At 40.3% G+C, this 19953-nt stretch overlaps 1 protein-coding gene and 1 non-coding gene across 2 annotated transcripts; both read left to right on the top strand.

The window, feature by feature from the left end:
- Window positions 1-3303: 3303 nt before the first annotated feature.
- On the top strand, window positions 3304-19839 carry TCP1 (t-complex 1). Its single transcript, XM_073337827.2, has 12 exons — window positions 3304-3458; window positions 6303-6388; window positions 7618-7746; window positions 8371-8468; window positions 8725-8835; window positions 10055-10236; window positions 12043-12169; window positions 16017-16192; window positions 17032-17155; window positions 18438-18630; window positions 18997-19160; window positions 19521-19839. The coding sequence occupies exons 1-12, from the start codon at window positions 3392-3394 to the stop codon at window positions 19735-19737; spliced, it is 1674 nt and encodes a 557-aa protein (XP_073193928.1). The 5' UTR covers window positions 3304-3391; the 3' UTR covers window positions 19738-19839.
- LOC140909843 (small nucleolar RNA SNORA29) lies at window positions 5184-5318 on the top strand. The gene has a single exon (XR_012158379.1). It is a non-coding gene; the product is annotated as a small nucleolar RNA SNORA29 (small nucleolar RNA).
- Window positions 19840-19953: the final 114 nt, after the last annotated feature.

Raw genomic sequence — 19953 nt, 5'->3', positions numbered from 1 at the left:
GGATCCACCCTGAGACTTCATCCCACTCCCTCGGAGACTGCCCCCCACTCTGTTACTTGTTCTCCCCCACCCTCACTTTCACCAGGTTGGGGGAGGGGTTCAGGAGGGGCTGTGGGCTTAAAGGTTTGCAGTGTGGGAGTGGGCTCTGGGCTGAGCCTGGGGCAAGGGTGTACGAGGGGGTGAAGGGAGCAAGCTCTGGGAGGGAGTTTGGGTGCAGGAGGGGGCTCCAGGCTGGGACAATGTGTTGGGCTGCAGGAGCAGGCTTGGGGTGCTGGTTCCATGACAGGACTGGGGTGCAGGAAGGAGTATGGGGTGCTGGCTCTGGGAGGGGGCTCAGGGCTGGGGGTGCGGCCTCCTGCCAGGAAGCACTGACATCAAGCAGCTCCTGGTCCGTGGCACAGCGAGGCTGCTACTAAGGTAGGCTCCCCACCTACCCTGGCACCACATAGCTCCTGGAAAGGACCTGGCTCTGCATGCTGCCCCTCTTTGCAAGCACCACCCCAGCAGCTCCCATTGGCCACAGCTCCCTGTTCCTGGCCAATGGGAGCTGCGGGGACGGTGCTTTTAGGCAGGAGCAGTGCATGGAGGGAGACCCCCCTGGCCACTTCTGGGAGCAGCATGGGGCCAGGGCTGGCAGGAAGCCTGCCTTAGCCACAGCCCTGCTTTTCCACCAGAGATCAACCAGTTGTTGACCATTGCTCTAGGAAAAGGGGAGTAAGTGAAATTTCCTGAATCCCTGCCATTTCTCCAGTAAGGAACCATAGAATTATAGAATATCAGGGTTGGAAGGGACCTCAGGAGGTCATCTAGTCCAACCCCCTGCTCAAAGCAGGACCAATCCCCAACTAAATCATCCCAGCCAGGGCTTTGTCAAGCCTGACCTTAAAAACTTCAAAGGAAGGAGATTCCACCACCTCCTTAGATAACGCATTCCAGTGTTTCACCACCCTCCTAGTAAAGTTTTTCCTAATATCCAACCTAACCCTCCGTCACTGCAACTTGAGACCATTACTCCTTGTTCTGTCATCAGCAACCACTGAGAACAGTCTAGATCCATCCTCTTTGGAACCCTCTTTCAGGTAGTTGAAAGCAGCTATCAAATCCCCCCTCATTCTTCTCTTCTGCAGACTAAAGAATCCCATCTATGCACAGGATGGGATGTCATCAAGAGCGTCTTTTATTTCCCCTTCCTTGCTAGTTAGGAGGAGGCTCATATTGAGTCAATTCGCTGAAAGGCTGGTTAGATACAATTTTAAAGTTACTTTTAATTTCTGATTTTTTTAAAATTTACATTTAAAAAAATTTAAGTCAGATTTGTATATACTTGTCACTAATTCTTTATTTCTCGTTTTTCATGAAATCTGTTTACAGCTATACACTCCACAAGCATTAGCCTTACAGGCTAGCATTTAAATCTTCTTATCCTATCTTTAAAAACGGAGATAGAAATTACCTTAGCAGATGGAATATCTAAAATATATACAAGAGATATTTGGGGAAGACTGCGTGATAGTGCCGATCAAGAAAATCTTACTGTAGATTAACAGAGTAGGGAGTGATGCTCCACCACAGAGAACATTATTCTTGATTGAGTACTTTATATTTAAAAATTAGGCAATGAGAAATTCTATGTGGCCTTTGATAGAATCAAAAGCTATTTTGAAGTCTACAATCAGATAAAATTTCAGAACAGATTGATTCAAACTGGGATTTACCCAAGCACATTATGCCTTCTCAGCTCTGTGTGTGTGAGACCTCAACTAAGGCCAAAATTAGAAAAGGAAGACAAGGTGACTCCACCAACATTTTCAGGAATTTCAAAGGGGATTAGATTAAGCAGAGATAACTGGCTCTTTTTGTTGTTGTTATTTTTAATAGTACTAACATAAAATAAAAATTAAAGGAGCTTGTATTTTCCCTCCAAGAGTTAACTACCCTATCACTTCTTTTTGGTCCACCAGTGGTTTTAACTTTTTTTTCCATTTACAGACCCCTCAAAATTTCAGATGGAGGTGCAAACCCTTTTTAAAATCTTAGATATAGTCTGCAGACCCCCAGGAATCCATGTACCACAGGTTGAAAACCACTGTTCTATACTGATTTTAGTTTTTCCCCAAACACAAACGATTCCTAAAATATTTCCATGGTCACTACTAAGATCTTGATTTCATAGACAACAAAAACAAGGTAATGGTGGTAAGCCCTTTGCTCACATTAGGTTTGTAGATGGTCACAAACTAGAAGAGATTTGGGGCCAGACTTTGCACTAACATGGAAAATAGATCATATTTCCCGGATGAAATCCAAAGCTGTTACACCAGTGTTCTGAGGTTGACCGAAATGCTGGGTAGCACTGTACATTTGGTTAACTCTGCAATTAGTTATCAAGCTAAAACAGTCTCATGGGGCTGTAGACTATAAACACTGAAAATCTGCGAAAACTGTACTGGATTACTTCTGAAGAAGATATTGGCTCTGCTCTACTCAACTCCAAGGTCACACCAAGCTCTAGGGAATTACCCCTACGCCCTACTGCCAAAATGCAAGACGACGTCGTCGTCTAGGTTTATGGCTACTAAAGCAGCCCCGCAGCTTCCTGCAATTAACCCCCCCCAAGCCTGGGGAGAACATTTGCGGTTTCCAGCGATCTCGGCGCTGGAGAAGGGGCGGGGATTGGAGGGACGACTCCGGCCTGGGACGGGCTGGCTGTCGGCGCGGCCCGGGCGGAAGCGGGGTTCCCGCGGTCCGGGACCCGCTGCAGGAGGCCGCGGAGCTAGTTTGCGGGCCTGTTTCCTCGGCGTCGGGCGAAGCCCAATGGAACACGCAGGACTGGGAGCGTCGGAGCACCCAGCACTAACCCCCAGGGGCTGCGCCCTGCTGGGCCGGCCCCGTGTGTGTGTCGTAGGAGGGTGGAGGTGCGCTGGGCCCCGCCCGGAGACAGGCGCTGAAGCTCGCTCGCGCCGTGCCGGGGCAGGGGCCGTCTCGGCAGCGGCTTCGCCCCTCTGAGGCGACGCTCCCTGCGCTGGGAATTCCTAGGCCAGCCCTGCAACCTCCTGGAAGGAGAAAAAAACCAATGCTCCTAACCCCGCCCCCTTTCCCAACATGCAACGTGACTCAGGGGGACATTCAGAGAGCAGAGGCGTTGCTAACCCCAGAATCCAATCACCACCTTCAATCTAGGCACCTTCTGGGCCGCATTGCAACGGGCTGCTGGATTGGACAGAAGTGTTAACGTCATCGTGAGTCAGCGCCGTTCCTTTCTCTGCCCCGCCCTCTCCCCATCGTGCACCGCGGTTAGGGGCCAGTTTCCCAGCAAGCCTTGCGGCGTCGCCGGCGCATTCTTCTGCAGCAGCGCGCGTGTCACTGTCTCTCCTCTCGGCGCGCGGGGAAGATGGAGATGGGGTCGCTGGCTGTGTTTGGGGAGCGGATTTCCGGGGAGGCGATCCGCGGCCAGAACGGTAATGGGAGCGCGGAGCGGGGCCCTGGCCGCCTGCCTCAGCGGCCGCCGCCATGTGCTCCCTCGGCAGGGGGGGCGGGGTGTCCTGTAGTAGAGGAACCCGGGCTCGGGGAGGGGCGAGGCCCCGGCTCTCAAGCCCGCTTGTGTCTGCGGGACGGGGCGCGGCCTCAGTCCCTGTGAAGCCATCGTTACGTGCCGGAGCCCGTTGGGAGGGAGCGCGAGGCGCGGCCGGCCCCGCCCGCCCCGTGGCGCGCTCAGAGCTCGGCCCGGGGCGGTGGTTGCCGAGAAGCAGCTCGCGGCAGTCCACGGGCCCGTTACGTAGGGCCGCTTTCCCCGCGGCGGCCCCTGGGTGGTTGCGGCGCGGGGGCGCCCGCGTTCGCACCGAGCAGCCGGGCGCGGGGCCGCTCGTGTCTTGCTGCTGTTCCTAGCCCGCTTCCCTTTGGGGCGCTAGGCAAACCCGAGCTCGTTGTTACGTGAATGGCCCCGGCCGCCATTTTTGACATGCCTTCAGCAGGCGAGACTTGGGGCGAAGCGGCGGGTGACTTATCCCGCGTGGGTCCCGTCTGGGACAGGACTGCGGCTCGCTATGGGGAAATGGCCGAGAAATCGGTAATCGTGTGCCGTGAATGTTTACACTGTCACTGTGTCGTCTGAAGTGCCTGTGAACAATAGTGACCGTCTTATCAACCCCCCCCCCCGGCGGGCCTTTGCTTCCCGGTTGGGTGGAATTTATGAAAAGTGGCCCTTGTTACACTGGAGATTAAGGCTACACATGGGTGAAACTTGATATTGGTACTCTTAAGTTTTTGCCCACATGAGACCATTCTTGTATGTGTTTCCTACAAAATATTGGTGTTTTTGAATATAGATTATGAATGACTTTCAAACATTAAAGCTTCCTGCATATGCAAATTAAGAGCATGAAGACTGAGTTTCTCATCCTCTGTAGCACAGATCCTGTTTTAATCTATCTGAGGATCAAAAATAGTTTTGAGACATTTTCTTAACTCCATCCGGTTACTGACAGTTAAGAAGCAAATACCAGGATGTGGCCCTTAGTGCTAGTATAAAATCAAGATGTGTTAATTAAACAACGGGGTAGATAGACTAGTTTTGTGTGAAAATAATACAGCTTGGTATAAAGCTTTGGTCCCAGGCCCTCAAAGGTTTTCTTGGGGGAGAGGGGTGTCTCACTACCATATCTTTGAGAATCTGGTCATTGGCTAGTTTGGGATAGAATCAAGCATGGTAAGTGACAAAAAGAGGCTTAGATGTAGCTCCCTAGTACTCCACTAGCTCATCAGCCTGCCTTTGCCACAGCCGTAATTATCTCTTTGCAATGTTGGTGAGTCTGGAATTTGCAGAGTTACCTTTTAGTCCTCAAAAGGGTTTTTTGTGCCATCTGTCTCAGTGCTTCAGATAAGTTATTACAGGAGCCCTGCACAATGAGCAGAAACCAGCTGTTTTTGGAGTGGGTGCTCTATGCATCATGTGGAAAAGTGGTACATATCTTAGTAAAGTCTGTAGTTCCAGTAGTTTTTTCGCAGTGTCTTTAAATGGGATGAGGTACATGGCTGCCTATTTAGCCTATGGCTAAGGAAGCCTCTGATATTAAGGGCAAATTTGGGAAATGTTTTTTTTACGAAGGGCTGATCTCTGGAAAGAAAAAATGAGCAAGTTTGGTACATTTAAAGCTTTAAGGGAAAGATCAGATTTAAACTGGACCCTTCCCATTTGACTACCACTCCTTCAATTTACAGATTGAGTGGCTATGCTTATGGGATAGAGAAAACCCTGCCAAAGTCTGAAGGAGAAGATTGACGATATCTTTTTCCTATATGAAATGGCAGAACACAGAATGAAAAGATTCTGAATGACAAACCAAAGTGCATAATTTATTTCTTTAACTTAGAAAGTTTTTTACTATTTCAGTATCCAAAACAACATCCTTCAAGGCTGAATCCCCACTCTGTCACTCCGAGTGCAGAAAGTGGGGGCCCATAAGGATTCTAAAAGTTAATACTTGCCAATCCAGGCTTGTATTAAACTCATAAGGTTACAGCTTCTCTCTGACCTTGGCGTGGTAAATGCTGCCATCACCCAAATGCAAAAAAACCACCCTTTTAACCCAGGAAAGAGCACTTGGGAATCCCTCCCTGTGGGGTACCCTCAAGCCCTTCCCCTCCCTGCTCCGGGGAAGAGCTGAGAAAGGAACAAAGGACACTAGCTATGGCTACCAGCTAATCAAACAACATGCACAAACCTCTTAAGAGACCAGTAATCCAACCCTGTTCTTAAAAAAAGTAAATTTTATTAAAAACAAAAAGGACAAAATACATTTGGAATACATTTAGGCTTTTGCTAGATTTTAAGAGCAATTCTCAAAATTAAGCACCCAAAATAAAATAGCTTTCTTGGGGGTTCAGCTTAAATGTTACAAGCAAACAAAAGCAACTGGGGTTAGCAGAGAGGAGATCCTCAAGCATGAAAAAATAAACCTGATCGCGTCTAACTAAACTTTCTGATCTGCTTACACCTTTGGGTTGTTAAAAGTAGTTCTAGATTGGCCACCATACATAGATTCCAGTCATGACATCACTATTTCGTAGTATCCAAGATCCCAATCTTGCAATCAAGTATCGTCATGGACCCTTACACAACCACCCTTTTTCCCCATTTTCCTGGTCAGATTGGCAAATTTTTTGCAGGATTGGAGTCTAAATAAGGAGTCATTTTATTTCAGGTTGCTGAAATTGAGAATCTGCTGACACAAAAATATACTGCTCTTAAAATAGATATTTGCGAAGAAAGAATTATTGATTTTTATTTTGCTTGATTTATACAGTTATGGCTGCAGCTTCTATTGCTAACATTGTGAAGAGTTCTCTTGGTCCAGTTGGTTTGGATAAAATGTTAGTGGATGATATTGGTGTAAGTAAGCACGTCTTTCATTTGACTTTGAAGAAAAGGGCTTGCATAGTAACAAACTTACACTGTAAATTAGAGCTGGCACCTGTTCTGTTTCAGCTGAAGGCATGTCTGTTTTTGTAAAGTGTTTCCATCTAAAATGTGCTCCATGGCTCTAATATACATTTGGTAGTTTGACTTTTTTCCATTTTGTCATTAGGGATGTAAAATATTAAACGGTAAGCATTAGTCTTCCTGTTAACCCACCTTTAACCGTTAACCCCCAGCCCATCTCCCTTTAATCAGGTAACTTATTAAGCAGTATAATTTTAATTGTTTAAACGGTTAACTTTTTAAATATTTAAATCTCTATTTGTCTTTAGTTTATTTTTTTGAAGAAAGCCTTAATTGTAAACTATAGTTAACTGTTACTTCCTCCATGATGTGCTCCCTTATTTTATAACACAATTAACACTTGCTCATATACAAGTACGTTTGAATTTCAATAAACGTTTTTTTCTCACATGGATACTTGTACTAACATTGTTTTGATTTATTCATTCTGTGTTCTATTCTAAACTTATTTTTGTGGTTGTTGACATGCATGTTGTTGTCTTTAAATTGTTTTACACGTATTAGAATTAGGTGCTGTTGTACATAATTTGCATTGGCTAATGTTTCTAATAAGATAGAATCACATCTCATTTTCAAATATTTAGACCAGGTGAGAATCTGATTTCTGTCTTTCTGCTGTGCTATCCTGAAAGCCAAAGTGAGATAGCATTATGTCATTGAGTGGTAACTGTGTAGTTAATAAAAGGTCGTAATATTGCACATTATCCTAAACTGAGATTTGTAAGTAACTGTATTTAAAATGCTTTATTAAAAATAGACAAAGATATTCTAGCTACATTTAAGAAATCTTCCTTAGTTCTTATTTATACAACATGAAGAATTCTACCATCTAAAAGCTCATGCAAATTCTTGTGCACCAAGGTTCCCATCCTGCAACACATGGTTCACTGGGATTAGTTGTGTGTAGTTACATGTGTATAGATATAGTATTGAAGAGTTGACTTAAAAAGACAAAGTAAACTCTTAAGGTAAATGGTCAATGTACACAATGTTACATGAAGCATAGTTCTTCCCCACTATTCTCATTAAAATGTCTTCTCATATATTACAGTTTCATAAAGTTTAAAAATAAATTAGCATGAATATCAATCTTTTATTTGCTATTTTTTGAAAACTAGGATGTGACCATTACTAATGATGGTGCAACCATTCTGAAGCTGTTGGAGGTAGAACATCCTGCTGCAAAAGTTCTATGTGAGCTGGCAGAACTTCAAGACAAAGAAGTTGGAGATGGGACCACCTCAGTGGTATGTAGAAAGTTTTACAGGCAGACGTGTTGAAAGTCATTAACAAATGTAGCTTTTGGCATATCTTTATAAATGCTGGCACTGTAGGGATTAAATCTGGACCATTTCGTCATGTGACGACAGATTTCAAATGCATCTGCCCAGTGCAAACTATGAAAATTGCTTTGAAACAGTTCCTGGAACCGGAGTAATGAGGGAGACCACTGTAAAAAAACCTAGCATCTCTATGCATGCTTGCATTCTGGAAGAGGGTTATTCTTTACTTAGTGCCTGCAATTTGAGAATGATCATTCCTTCCCTTCCTGAAGTTATATTTGAGAGTAGCTTCTGGGTTGAAGAAGTTCTTAATTCTCAACCCCTGAGAAAAAATTAAAACATAGGTGGACTGATGGATGGACTAGAATCAGCTGATTCCAGACAACTCATATCAGTAGAGCCCCAAAATCAGTTCAGAGTTAACTAGTGAAATGGAAAGTTAGAATTAGAATTGTTTTGCTCATTAATGAATCTAAATGATGGGAAACTTTTCATATTTGTCACTTATTTGTTCGTTGGAGCAAGAGCTACTGCTTATATTAAGACTTGCCCATTTTCTCAGTGACTCTCTTTCCTCTTTTCAAACAGGTAATTATTGCTGCTGAACTTCTAAAAAATGCAGATGAATTGGTCAAGCAGAAAATTCATCCCACCTCTGTTATTGGTGGCTATCGTCTTGCTTGCAAGTAAGATACAAATATTTCTGCTGAAATAGATTATTTTGCAACTCTTGTGTTTCATTATATCCAGTGAACACTTATTTTACCTTAATCCTGTATTCATTATTGTCGACAATACAGGATATTTTTCTTGAGAAGACTTGTGGTGGTTTGTCAACTTGGTTCTAACTCTGCATTTAGTCTGCATGTCCCGACAGTAGGAAATGTTCCTTACAAGGAGTAGAGAGAAATTGTTCTTGAAATGTTGGTTTTTATTCAACAGGGAGGCAGTTCGCTACATCAATGAAAATCTTATTATTAACACAGATGAACTTGGCCGGGAGTGTCTTATTAATTCAGCTAAAACATCAATGTCCTCCAAAATCATAGGAATGTATCCTTTGACTTGGTAATAATAAATTGGAATCTTAATTTTACAAAAATAGGGGATATTATTGTGGAGAGCTTGAGTATCCACTGTAAAGCCCATGGCAGCAGTTCTTAGTTCTTATCCTTTTTCATTCTAAACCCTTCTTTTAAGAGTTATAACTCCATTGTGAAAACTTGTTCTTGGTATCAACTTGGCATAAAAGGTGTATTCTGGTTTACTAAACCAAACCCTGCTCGTTTAAAGGACAATTGCAACAAGTTTTTAAATCTCACACTTACAAACCATTTTCCTCTTTTGGTATCACATTTTGTTTAAACCCTTAATCCTTAAACACAAGCTACAATTGACCACCCCCTTAGATGCTGAAATTGTAGCTGTTTTCTCTGACAGAAGCTGCCATACCCAGAGGCTTGAAGGAGCTGTTCTAATCTAAACAGCTGTTTTGATCCCCCTAATAGTTGTAGAAAACACAATGATGTGCTGTGCCCCTTGCCTATATTTTTTCTTGTTTTTACCAATCTTTTATGTTTCTTTAAAAACAATACTCTGGTTAGTTTGCCTGTTCTTTTTTTAGTATAATGGCTAAAAAAATGCTCTTTCTGCCACTTACTACATAACCCTTTTCTCCTTCCTGGGGCTGCCCAGGTGTTTTGCCCCTGTGGAACCCACTCTGACTCAGTTCACGTTCCACCCTAGCCAACATATAACTTATATTTTGCATTAATGGAGGAAAAAAATTAAAAGCATCCAAGCAGACGATCAGCCACACTAATCCCAAGAGTGTCTCCATTATTCCAGGCAACATTCCTTCTTGCATTCTGTCTTCCCACTGTAGTTCAGTGATCGTTACTTGTTTATGGCATCCATTTGTTTCCTTTGAAAAACTGTTCACTAATTCAGGATTCTGATGTGACTGGGATAAAGTGGGCAAAAATAGGCTGTGTGTGTGTGCGTGCGCGTACTTGTGTAAACAGTAGCAAAATGTTGTGATTGTGAAAACATGAAATAATTTGATATTTGGACAAAACATTTAAACTCTGTCCTAGTTCCTTCTATCTGTAAAATGAGATTAATAATTATTTTACCTCATAGGTGCTTCAAGGATTATTTTAAAGGCATGTTAATATAAAGCAGCCTATAAATGCTGTTTTTAGGATTAAAATGAATTTATATTATGCTAGTTGTCTCTGTTTAGCTCATTTTAGCCTTAACGGTATTCTAGTGATGGTGACTTCTTTGCCAACATGGTGGTGGATGCTGTGCTTGCAGTTAAATTCACAGATCAAAAGGGTCAAGCCAAATATCCAATCAGTTCCATTAACGTTTTGAAGGCACATGGCCGTAGCCAGAAAGAGAGTATTCTTGTAAACGGCTATGCACTGAACTGTGTGGTGGGCTCACAAGGTAAGCTCAGATTTTGTTTTATAAGCCTTCAGTGAGCAGAATGACTGAAGTTTGTTTATGAATATGCTCTTATGTGGATGTTTCTAGTGATGTGAAGAATTGGCTAATAAGCTATTGTTCGTTCAGAAAAATTAAAAACAACCCTTGAAACAACAAAGTAAATGAAAACATTCTTAAATAAAACCAAACCCTACACTAACCAGTGGGTTTTTTGCCCCAAAAGTGAGAAGTCACAGACTCTGTGAAGTCCACAGGCTTTGCTGCTGTTGATGTTCTGAAAGGAACTCGGGTATTGCAGTGAGGCACCACTGTATAAAACCAAAAAGAAAAATTATGGTGGTTGCTTTACTATGCTACATTGTACTTCAGTTGTGACATCATGTGGATGATAATTCCCATTTTACATGGTCTTACAATTACATGTTAAATATTTGTGTCATTGAAACACTGTCCTGGTTCCCCAGTTGAAGGTTGTGTTTTTCTGAAACTTTGTAAAATTACTCTAGCAATTTAAATCCAATAAATAATGTACTAGTTTCTAACTACCCATCTCTAGAAAAATAGCAGACGCATAGGTACAAATTCATGGGCAGCTATTAAGGACTTCAGTGAAACTTGCATTCATGTCTGAAGTCAATATTTGGCTTTGAAATCTTGTCTCAATAAGGATTTTTTAAATGAGATCTACGATCATATAGATTTTTAATTGTTTAGTCTGTTCACTGTCACTTTCTTGCACTTGAATGGTGGAAATAAGCCAATCGCTTATCTGGTGCTTAATCAGTGCCTAATAGATCTCAGGTTATCAGGTACGTACAATACTTATGTTTGGAATGTATACATCGCAGTAGACTGTTTAAAAACTTGCAGTTTAAGAGAGACTCGAGGAACTATTTCTATTGCCCATAAGGTTTTAAAAGCTTATTTTTGAAGTCTAAATTTGTGCAGTCTTTGACAGGAATGTCTAGTTTATTACATCGGTTACTGTGCAGCACTCTGCAGGTGTCAAGAAACCACACCGGCAGGTAAAACTCATGAGGCTTCAGTTGTCAGTGTTAAAGGAACGTGCATTTAAATGACACAATCTGGAATACAGCACAGGCTGCTGTTCATTTGGTAGTGGAGGGGAGGTTCATTGTATTGCTCAGCTTATCTAGCAAATAAGTGAGCAACAATAAATGTCTCCCAAAGGAGTTCCATCCAGCCCTCCTTGGCCTGAGGATTGTTGACTGCAGTGCAAGGCCTCAAAGGTGGACAGTGTAAAAGCAAGGAAATTGGCTACTGTCACTAGAATTAGGTTACTGTATTTTGACATGTTCAGCTCTGTTAAAATCAACATGTTCTTATTATCCCTTACTGGGAATGTACTAGGTCCCTGCTAAATATATCCGAGTTCTCTGTAGATTTACATAGTGATTACACTGGATACCAAAGGGTCAGTTTCATTACCTGTGGTACTAATACATCTTGAACTTGTAGCTCACCAATGTCACAAACTGGCAAGCAAGGAGTCATGGAAAGGTGCTCCTCTGTGTCTTCGTATGAAGTGGTAAATTAAGAAAGCAGCTAAGGTTATGTCTGCATATTGAAGAATGTCTCACTACCCTTTTCGTTGTTCTTGTCATAACATTTTCCCAAGTATGTTTGTGAAAAGAGTTGCAGGAAAAAAAGCAGCCTTAGATGGGTAATTGTATGTGTATTAGAAATCTAAAAAGTAAAATACATCACAACTATTTTTGCTTTATTAAGCATTTTTAATTAAAACTTACTTGTTACAACATTGAATAAAATGCCATTTTTATATAGGTATGACCAAGAGGATAGTTAATGCAAAGATTGCCTGTCTTGACTTCAGTCTGCAGAAAACAAAAATGAAGCTTGGTGTTCAGGTGGTGATCACAGATCCGGAGAAACTGGACCAGATTAGACAGAGGTAGCACATTTTCAAACTAATTTTGGTATTTTTTAATTATGTACTGGGTTTCTGGGTATTCTGAAGAGTGTAATAGACAACAAAATTAACTACAGAGGTAAGTAACACATCTTAATATAAAATACTGGTGGAAAACATTGATCATAACTATTGATTAAAATGTATTTGGATAATCTGTATTCAGTTGAACTGTATAATTATATTGAATTTAGGGCTGTCAAGCAATTAAAAAAATCGTGATTAATCGCGCTGTTAAGCAATCTAATACCATTTATTTTAAATATTTTGGATGTTTACTACATTTTCAAATATATTAATTTCAATTACAACACAGAATACAAAGTGTACAGTGCTCACTTTATATTATTACAAATATTTGCACTGTAAAAAACCATATTTTTCAATTCACCTCATACAAGTACTGTAGTGCAATCTCTTTATCATGAAAGTTGAACTTACAAATGTAGAATTGTATACCAAAAAAACTATATTCAAAAACAAAACAATGTAAAACTTTAGAGCCTACAAGTCCACTCAATCCTACTTCTTGGTCAGCCAATCACTCGGACAAACAAGGTTGGTTACAATTTGCAGGAGATAATACTGCCAGCTTCTTGTTTACAATGTCACCTGAAAGTGAGAACAGGCATTTGCATGGCACTGTTGTAGCTGGCATTGCAAGATATTTACGTGCCAGATGCGCTAAAGATTCATATGTCCCTTCAAGCTTCAGTCGCCATTCCAGAGGACATGCTTCCATGCTGATGATGGATTCTGCTTGATAATGATCCAAAGCAGTGCAGACTGATGCACGTTCATTTTCATCATCTGAGTCAGATGCCACTAGCAGAAGGTTGATTTTCTTTTTTGGTGGTTTGGGTTCTGTAGTTTCCGCATCAGAGTGTTGCTCTTCTAAGACTTCTGAAAGCATGCTCCACACCTCGTCCCTCTCAGATTTTGGAAGGCACTTGTCATAAATATAAAGGGAAGGGTAAACCCCTTTGAAATCCCTCCTGGCCAGGGGAAAGCTCCTCTCACCTGTAAAGGGTTAAGAAGCTAAAGGTAACCTCGCTGGCACCTGACCAAAATGACCAATGAGGAGACAAGATACTTTCAAAAGCTGGGAGGAGGGAGAGAAACAAAGGGTCTGTGGGTCTGTCTATATGCTGGTTTCTGCCGGGGATAGACCAGGAATGGAGTCTTAGAACTTTTAGTAAGTAATCTAGCTAGGTATGTGTTAGATTATGATTTCTTTAAATGGCTGAGAAAAGAATTGTGCTGAATAGAATAACTATTTCTGTCTGTGTATCTTTTATTGTAACTTAAGGTTTTGCCTAGAGGGGTTCTCTATGTTTTTGAATCTAATTACCCTGTAAGATATCTACCATCCTGATTTTACAGGGGGGATTTCTTCATTTCTATTTACTTCTATTTTTATTAAGTCTTCCTGTAAGAAAACTGAATGCTTTTTCATTGTTCTGAGATCCAAGGGTTTGGGTCTGTGGTCACCTATGCAAATTGGTGAGGCTTTTTATCCAACATTTCCCAGGAAAGGGGGGGTGCAAGTGTTGGGAGGATTGTTCATTGTTCTTAAAATCCAAGGGTCTGGGTCTGTAGTCACCTAGGCAAATTGGTGAGGCTTTTTACCAAACCTTGTCCAGGAAGTGGGGTGCAAGGTTTTGGGAAGTATTTTGGGGGGAAAGACGCGTCCAAACAGCTCTTCCCCAGTAACCAGTATTAGTTTGGTGGTGGTAGCGGCCAATCCAAGGACAACGGGTGGAATATTTTGTACCTTGGGGAAGTTTTGACCTAAGCTGGTAAAGATAAGCTTAGGAGGTTTTTCATGCAGGTCCCCACATCTGTACCCTAGAGTTCAGAGTGGGGGAGGAACCTTGACAGCACTTCAGATTCTTAAACCTTGGGTTGAGTGCTGTAGCTATTTTTAGAAATCTCACATTGGTACCTTCTTGGCGTTCTGTCAAACCTGCTGTGAAAAGTGTTCTTGAAACGAACATGTGCTGGGTCATCATCCGAGACTGCTATAACATGAGATATATGCAGAATGTCAGTAAAACAGAGGAGGAGACATACAATTCTCCCCCAAGGAGTACAGCCACAGATTTAATTGATACATTATTTTTTAAATGAGCATCATCAGCATGGAAGCATGTCCTGTGGAATGGTGGCCGAAGCATGGAAGGGGCATACGAATGTTTAGCATATCTGGCATGTAAATACTTTGCAACGCTGGCTACAAAAGTGCCATGTGAATGCCTGTTCTCGCTTTCAGGTGACATTGTAAACAAGAAGCAGGCAGCCATATCGCCCATCAATGTAAACAAACTTGTTTGTCTTAACAATTGGCAGAATAAGAAGTAGGACTGAGTGACTTGTAGACTCTGAAATTTTACAGGTTTTTTGTTTTTGAGTGCAGTTATGTGACCAAAACAATCTGCATTTGTAAGTTACTTTCACAATAAAGAGATTGCACTTCAGTACTTGTATGAGGTGAATTGAAAAATACTGTCTTTTGTTTATCATTTTTACAGTGCATATATATGTAAACAAAAATAATATAAAGTGAGAACTGTGCACTCTGTATTCTGTGTTGTAATTGAAATCAATATTGAAAATATAGAAAAACATCCAAAAATATTTAAGTTTCAATTGGTATTCTATTGTTACAAGTGCGATTAATCCTGTTTTATTTTTTGAGTTAATCCCAAGTTAACTGTGATCGACAGCCCTAATTGAATTATGAAGCAAAAAAGTTACATTATTTAGAACCAAAGATTGGATTGATTTATATCAGCAAGCAGAAAACTTTGATTTAAATAATTGATTTACATTGTTTTATGTTTGTACTTTTCATTTTCCTAAAGAAAGATTTGATTCTTATTGGTTGATGGCTATTAGAATATAGCCTGTACACTGTGTTTAGCAATTTTTGCTAACCAGGTGGGTACACTGAGTCTATGCCTAAGCAATTATCTATCTTACACCTACATTAATTCAGATTCTTAATTTTTTAATTTTAATATATCAGAAAATGGTGCATGATGCATTTAAGACTTTATTTTTACTTGTAATTTGTGTCGGTGCATTTGGATGGAAACTGAAATTCAATTAAAATGCACAAACAGAATTGTAAAGTCTTTTTTATTCATAAAAAAAAGATCAAAACATGTTTTGAATTTAAAACTGATTTATTAAACAAAGGAAGTTAATGAATTGAACTGATTATTTCTGCCCACCAAGTCCGTTGGTATTTTAGAATGAGTAGATCTCATCCTCTTGAACACAGTTTTATTCCTAGATTGTGAGAGGAAACAAGACTTCATGCTTTTTCAACTTCCAATCATTTTCTTAACTTTTTAATGTACTAGTTATTGAAAAAACTCAAATGGATAAAATATTCTCTCTGAGTCTATGGAAGGGGTTACTGCTGTCAAAAACTCATTCAGCACTTCAAACTCTAGTGTGTAGCCAGTGTTTTCCACGAGTTCAGTGGTTAGACTTTCTTTGAAACTTAGGCAGCAACATTCCTTAATACTTTTTATTTAATTTAAATTATAGTAAATGTAGGTCTTAACGTAGATTATTGTAATTTCAAATCTCATTTCAAATAGGCTTAATTTTAAAAATAGAAATATTTTTTGTATTTAATTTTTTATCCACCCTGACACATATTCATGTGATGGTTCCTTTTCTCCCTGGAGATCTTAGCTTTGCACTGCTGGTAATTATTCAGATGTTTGTGTATGGTTTAGCCATTCAGTTGATGATTTTTAATCCCACTTTCATAATTTTTGGTTATAAGTAAACACGTGCCCATTATCTTTTGCAGAGAGTCCGATATCACTAAAGAGAGGATTCAGAAGATTCTGGCCACAGGTGCCAACGTTGTTCTAACCACTGGTAGCATTGATGATATGTGTCTGAAATATTTTGTGGATGCTGGTGCTATGGCAGTACGCAGAGTTTTAAAAAAGGACCTTAAACGCATTGCTAAAGCAGCAGGAGGTATGTATATATTGTGATTTTGGTCGTAGTATATGTTTTTAGTTCTATATAGTGTTTCCAAAGCTGTTATTAAGCAGTAGTTGGTCAGTTCCCTGAGTATTATTGGGCTGATCCACATATAGAGTGATAAGGAAGTATGCTTGGAATAGAAAACATTCAGATGCTACAATGCCCTGACAGGGAGCACCTCACTAAGTAAAGAGGAGCCACTGAAAAATTGTGACTGCAGAAAATGTACAGTGAGGGGAGATGTTCACTGACACAGGGAAGGCTCTGTTATGCCAGGGCACACAACCAGACTATATTTTATCTAGAAATGGGGATTATGGAAGTCTGGTTAATCTAATCTCCAACTTCCTGTAGTAATTGAAATTTTTTTCTTAAAATTCAGAGTCTATAGTATAAAATTATTCAATCCCAAAATGCATTTTATAAAGATCATCTAAAAGAGATTTTGATAGTTCAAGTCTTCTTAGAACCGTGCAGAACAAAGTGTGTAATTTGTTTTTAGCAGCAATGTGAAAACTTCAATTAATACAGAACAGGTGCTGTAAAGATCAAGTAAAAATGAACCCAGAGAGACTAAGGGGGACTATAAAATACAGAAACGGATTTAAAAGTAAGGTAGGGCCTATAGGACTACTTAATCCAGCCAGCACTGCAGGGAAATAGAAATGTTCAATCTTGCATTTATGTTTAATGTTAAGGAATACTGATGAATACTACCATTCTGTTTGCCCTGTAAACCTAAAACCATTTGTTCTGTGAGTTTGATAAATAACAATGAGTTGGTGTTGTCCACACTGATTTCACAATTTTGTTTTGTTTTTATTTTAAAGCAATCATTTGTTCCACTCTGGCTAATCTGGAAGGTGAAGAAAGCTTTGAGGCATCAATGCTGGGACAGGCAGAAGAGGTGGTGCAAGAGAGAATTTGTGATGATGAACTGATTTTAATAAAAAAGTAAGGACTTTTCTAGGGTTCTAGAGTTCATCATGCCTTGGAAACATGTTTTGCTAAATCTTTAGATAAACTTCCCATTTATTTACTGCTATGCAATCTCAATGCTATGAGCAGTTATACGCGTGGGATAGAGTATAGTAAGGCCATTGTAAATTTGTGATGAAACAACCAATGTTTCACCATTATTGCTAGGGCCAGACATCCTTCTCAATCATACCAGTTACAAGCTGTAAGCCTGTCCTGTTGTTGTGTAGTTGACATAAAGAATGTCTTTTGTTTAAATAGCTTATCTATAACTATAGAAATTACTTTTCTAAACATTGATGTGTGAAAGTATAGAGAAAATCCAATCGGAACGGTGTAACTGTATGATGATCAGCTTCACTAGTGATTATAGTGACAGAGGTGTGGTTATGTCTTCTGTGACACTACCTAGATTTGAAAATGCTGTATACTGAAGTTTGATTAAAACTAGCTCTGTATAACCTTTTTGATGCTGATTTAAACCCATTTAATGGCAGGAATTCATATTAAATTGTCACGTGACTATCAAGAACAGCAATTCTTAACTCAGTGCATTTTTCCTTTTCCCTTTTATGATTTTGGTATGCCATGGTGATGATATGAATGCAAACTTGTTTCTGCCTCATCATAAAATATGTTGACACACTTAATCGGTTTCCCATGTTTTCTGGTGTGATCCCCTGGTTTCAGTTTCATGAGACTAAAAGACATTCTCCAAGATGTTGAGTTGATACCTCTAACCATATCACTTTCTGCAGCTGCCTGACTACCTGTTGCTGTACTGATGGCAGTTACAGGCACTAAGTTTGTACGTTGAATAAAGAAATCCAGCAATGGTACTGAGGGGAATCTAGCAGAGGAATTGAGAGGCTGGAAAAAACAAACGTGCTATCTAAAATCTCTAGTGGCAATAAATGTGTGTTTAAAATGGATACGTTTCCATTAATGGTAATTTTTATCTCACTCCCATTGTGTGGAAATGCCTTGCCTTTCTTGCTGAGGAGTAAAGAATTTTCTGATAGGGTGAGCAAATTAAAATGCATTAGCCAGCACAGAATATCTGGGATTGTCTGAGAGGGGTTAGTGTGAACTGAAGGGTTACCCACAGATGTCACAAGAGATAATATAACCCCTTTAGGATTAAATGTTTGAGGAATTTAGCTGTAGCAATGAGATAGTAAAGTATCAAAGCTCTTTCTCCAGAAGAGTTTTTCTGATCGGCGTGAAGTTAACTCACTTTTCCTCATTTTTTGGACAGTACCAAGGCTCGTACTTCTGCATCAATTATTTTACGAGGAGCCAATGACTTCATGTGTGATGAAATGGAGAGATCCTTACACGATGCTCTTTGTGTAGTTAAAAGAGTATTGGAGTCCAAGTCTGTGGTACCAGGTGGTGGTGCTGTAGAGGCAGCACTTTCAATATATCTTGAAAATTATGCAACCAGCATGGTAAGTGCAGTTCACAAAATAACAGTGTTTCATTGCATAACACTAAAACTTCTTGCTGTGGTGGTTATAATGCAGAACTTGACTTTTAAGTGCTTTGAGCTTTGTTCTGCCAGATCTTGGGAGCATCTGTTTTAATACACCAAAATATTAACTTCAGTTTTCAAAACAATTAAGAAATAACCTTGAGCTGGGAACAGAACAGTTCTTCCTCTCCCTACATCTATTTTCCCCCTGTATTGTTCATAATCAATATAGATTGTAAGTGTCTACCTGCGGTCTAAAATTATGGCTACATTTTTCCTCTTGTATTGCATGAATTGGCTTGATGGGTTTCAAAGTAAATAACTCTTCCTCCCTCTCATTTAGGGATCACGTGAACAGCTTGCTATTGCAGAATTTGCACGGTCTCTCTTAATTATTCCAAATACCTTGGCAGTAAATGCTGCCCAGGATGCCACAGATCTTGTTGCGAAGCTGAGAGCATTTCACAATGAAGCTCAAGTGAACCCAGAACGCAAAAATCTGAAATGGCAAGTATCCATTAATAGAAGTGAAAGGGGGTTACATTTAAATGCAGGGCTGTCTTAGGAGTTTTGTAAATATTGACTGCTTGTGGAGAAGTTCTGTTACAAAATATAGTGTAAATTTACTTTTCTCTGCATTTCTGTTTTTCTCCTGTTGTGTACTTTAGCTGCTCCTCTTGATCATAATTTAGGAACTCTGAGCTTGCTCTGGGAAACTTTTTTTTTTATTTTCCTTCAGATAAGCATACTGGTAATCCTCAGAAGTTTATGTTCTAACTTCAGCCAAATTATGTGTATTACCATAGTGCCTAGCACCTATGTGCTACCCAACAAATTAGACTTGTCTAATCCATTTCTTGTTTGCAGGATTGGTCTTGATTTAATCAATGGGAAACCTCGTGATAACAAACAAGCTGGTGTGTTTGAGCCTACTGTAGTCAAAGTAAAGAGCTTGAAATTTGCAACAGAAGCTGCAATTACTATTCTACGAATTGATGATCTTATTAAGTTGCATCCTGAAAGCAAAGATGATAGAGGCGGGTGTTACGAAGATGCCGTTCGTTCTGGAGCACTTGAGAATTAGTCTGGCTTTTATTTATGTTACTGTTTAATTGTTCATCTTACACTTCTTCCCAGTATTGTACCTAGAGTGTATGTTAATAAAATGGGGATAGTTACAAGAGAACTTGCTGTCAAGTTTGTGTTCTTTATTCACCACAGTAAGTCCAGGGCTGAGAGGTAGAGTTTAGGGTGGTAAGTTCTGTTTCTCACATCCTTCTGGCTAACAGTCATTGAAGTA

The sequence above is a fragment of the Lepidochelys kempii genome, chromosome 3 (assembly GCF_965140285.1).
Source record: "Lepidochelys kempii isolate rLepKem1 chromosome 3, rLepKem1.hap1, whole genome shotgun sequence".
Lineage (NCBI taxonomy): Eukaryota > Metazoa > Chordata > Testudines > Cheloniidae > Lepidochelys > Lepidochelys kempii.
This window is presented reverse-complemented; position numbering and strand designations above follow the sequence as displayed.

Coding starts and splice junctions, on each gene's coding strand:
- TCP1 (XM_073337827.2), top strand. CDS start 3,392: ATGGAGATGGGGTCGCTGGCTGTGTTTGGGGAGCGGATTTCCGGGGAG. Junction 6,389..7,617: donor TGTTAGTGGATGATATTGGT/GTAAGTAAGCAC, acceptor TTTGAAAACTAG/GATGTGACCATTACTAATGA. Junction 17,156..18,437: donor GAACTGATTTTAATAAAAAA/GTAAGGACTTTT, acceptor TTTTTTGGACAG/TACCAAGGCTCGTACTTCTG.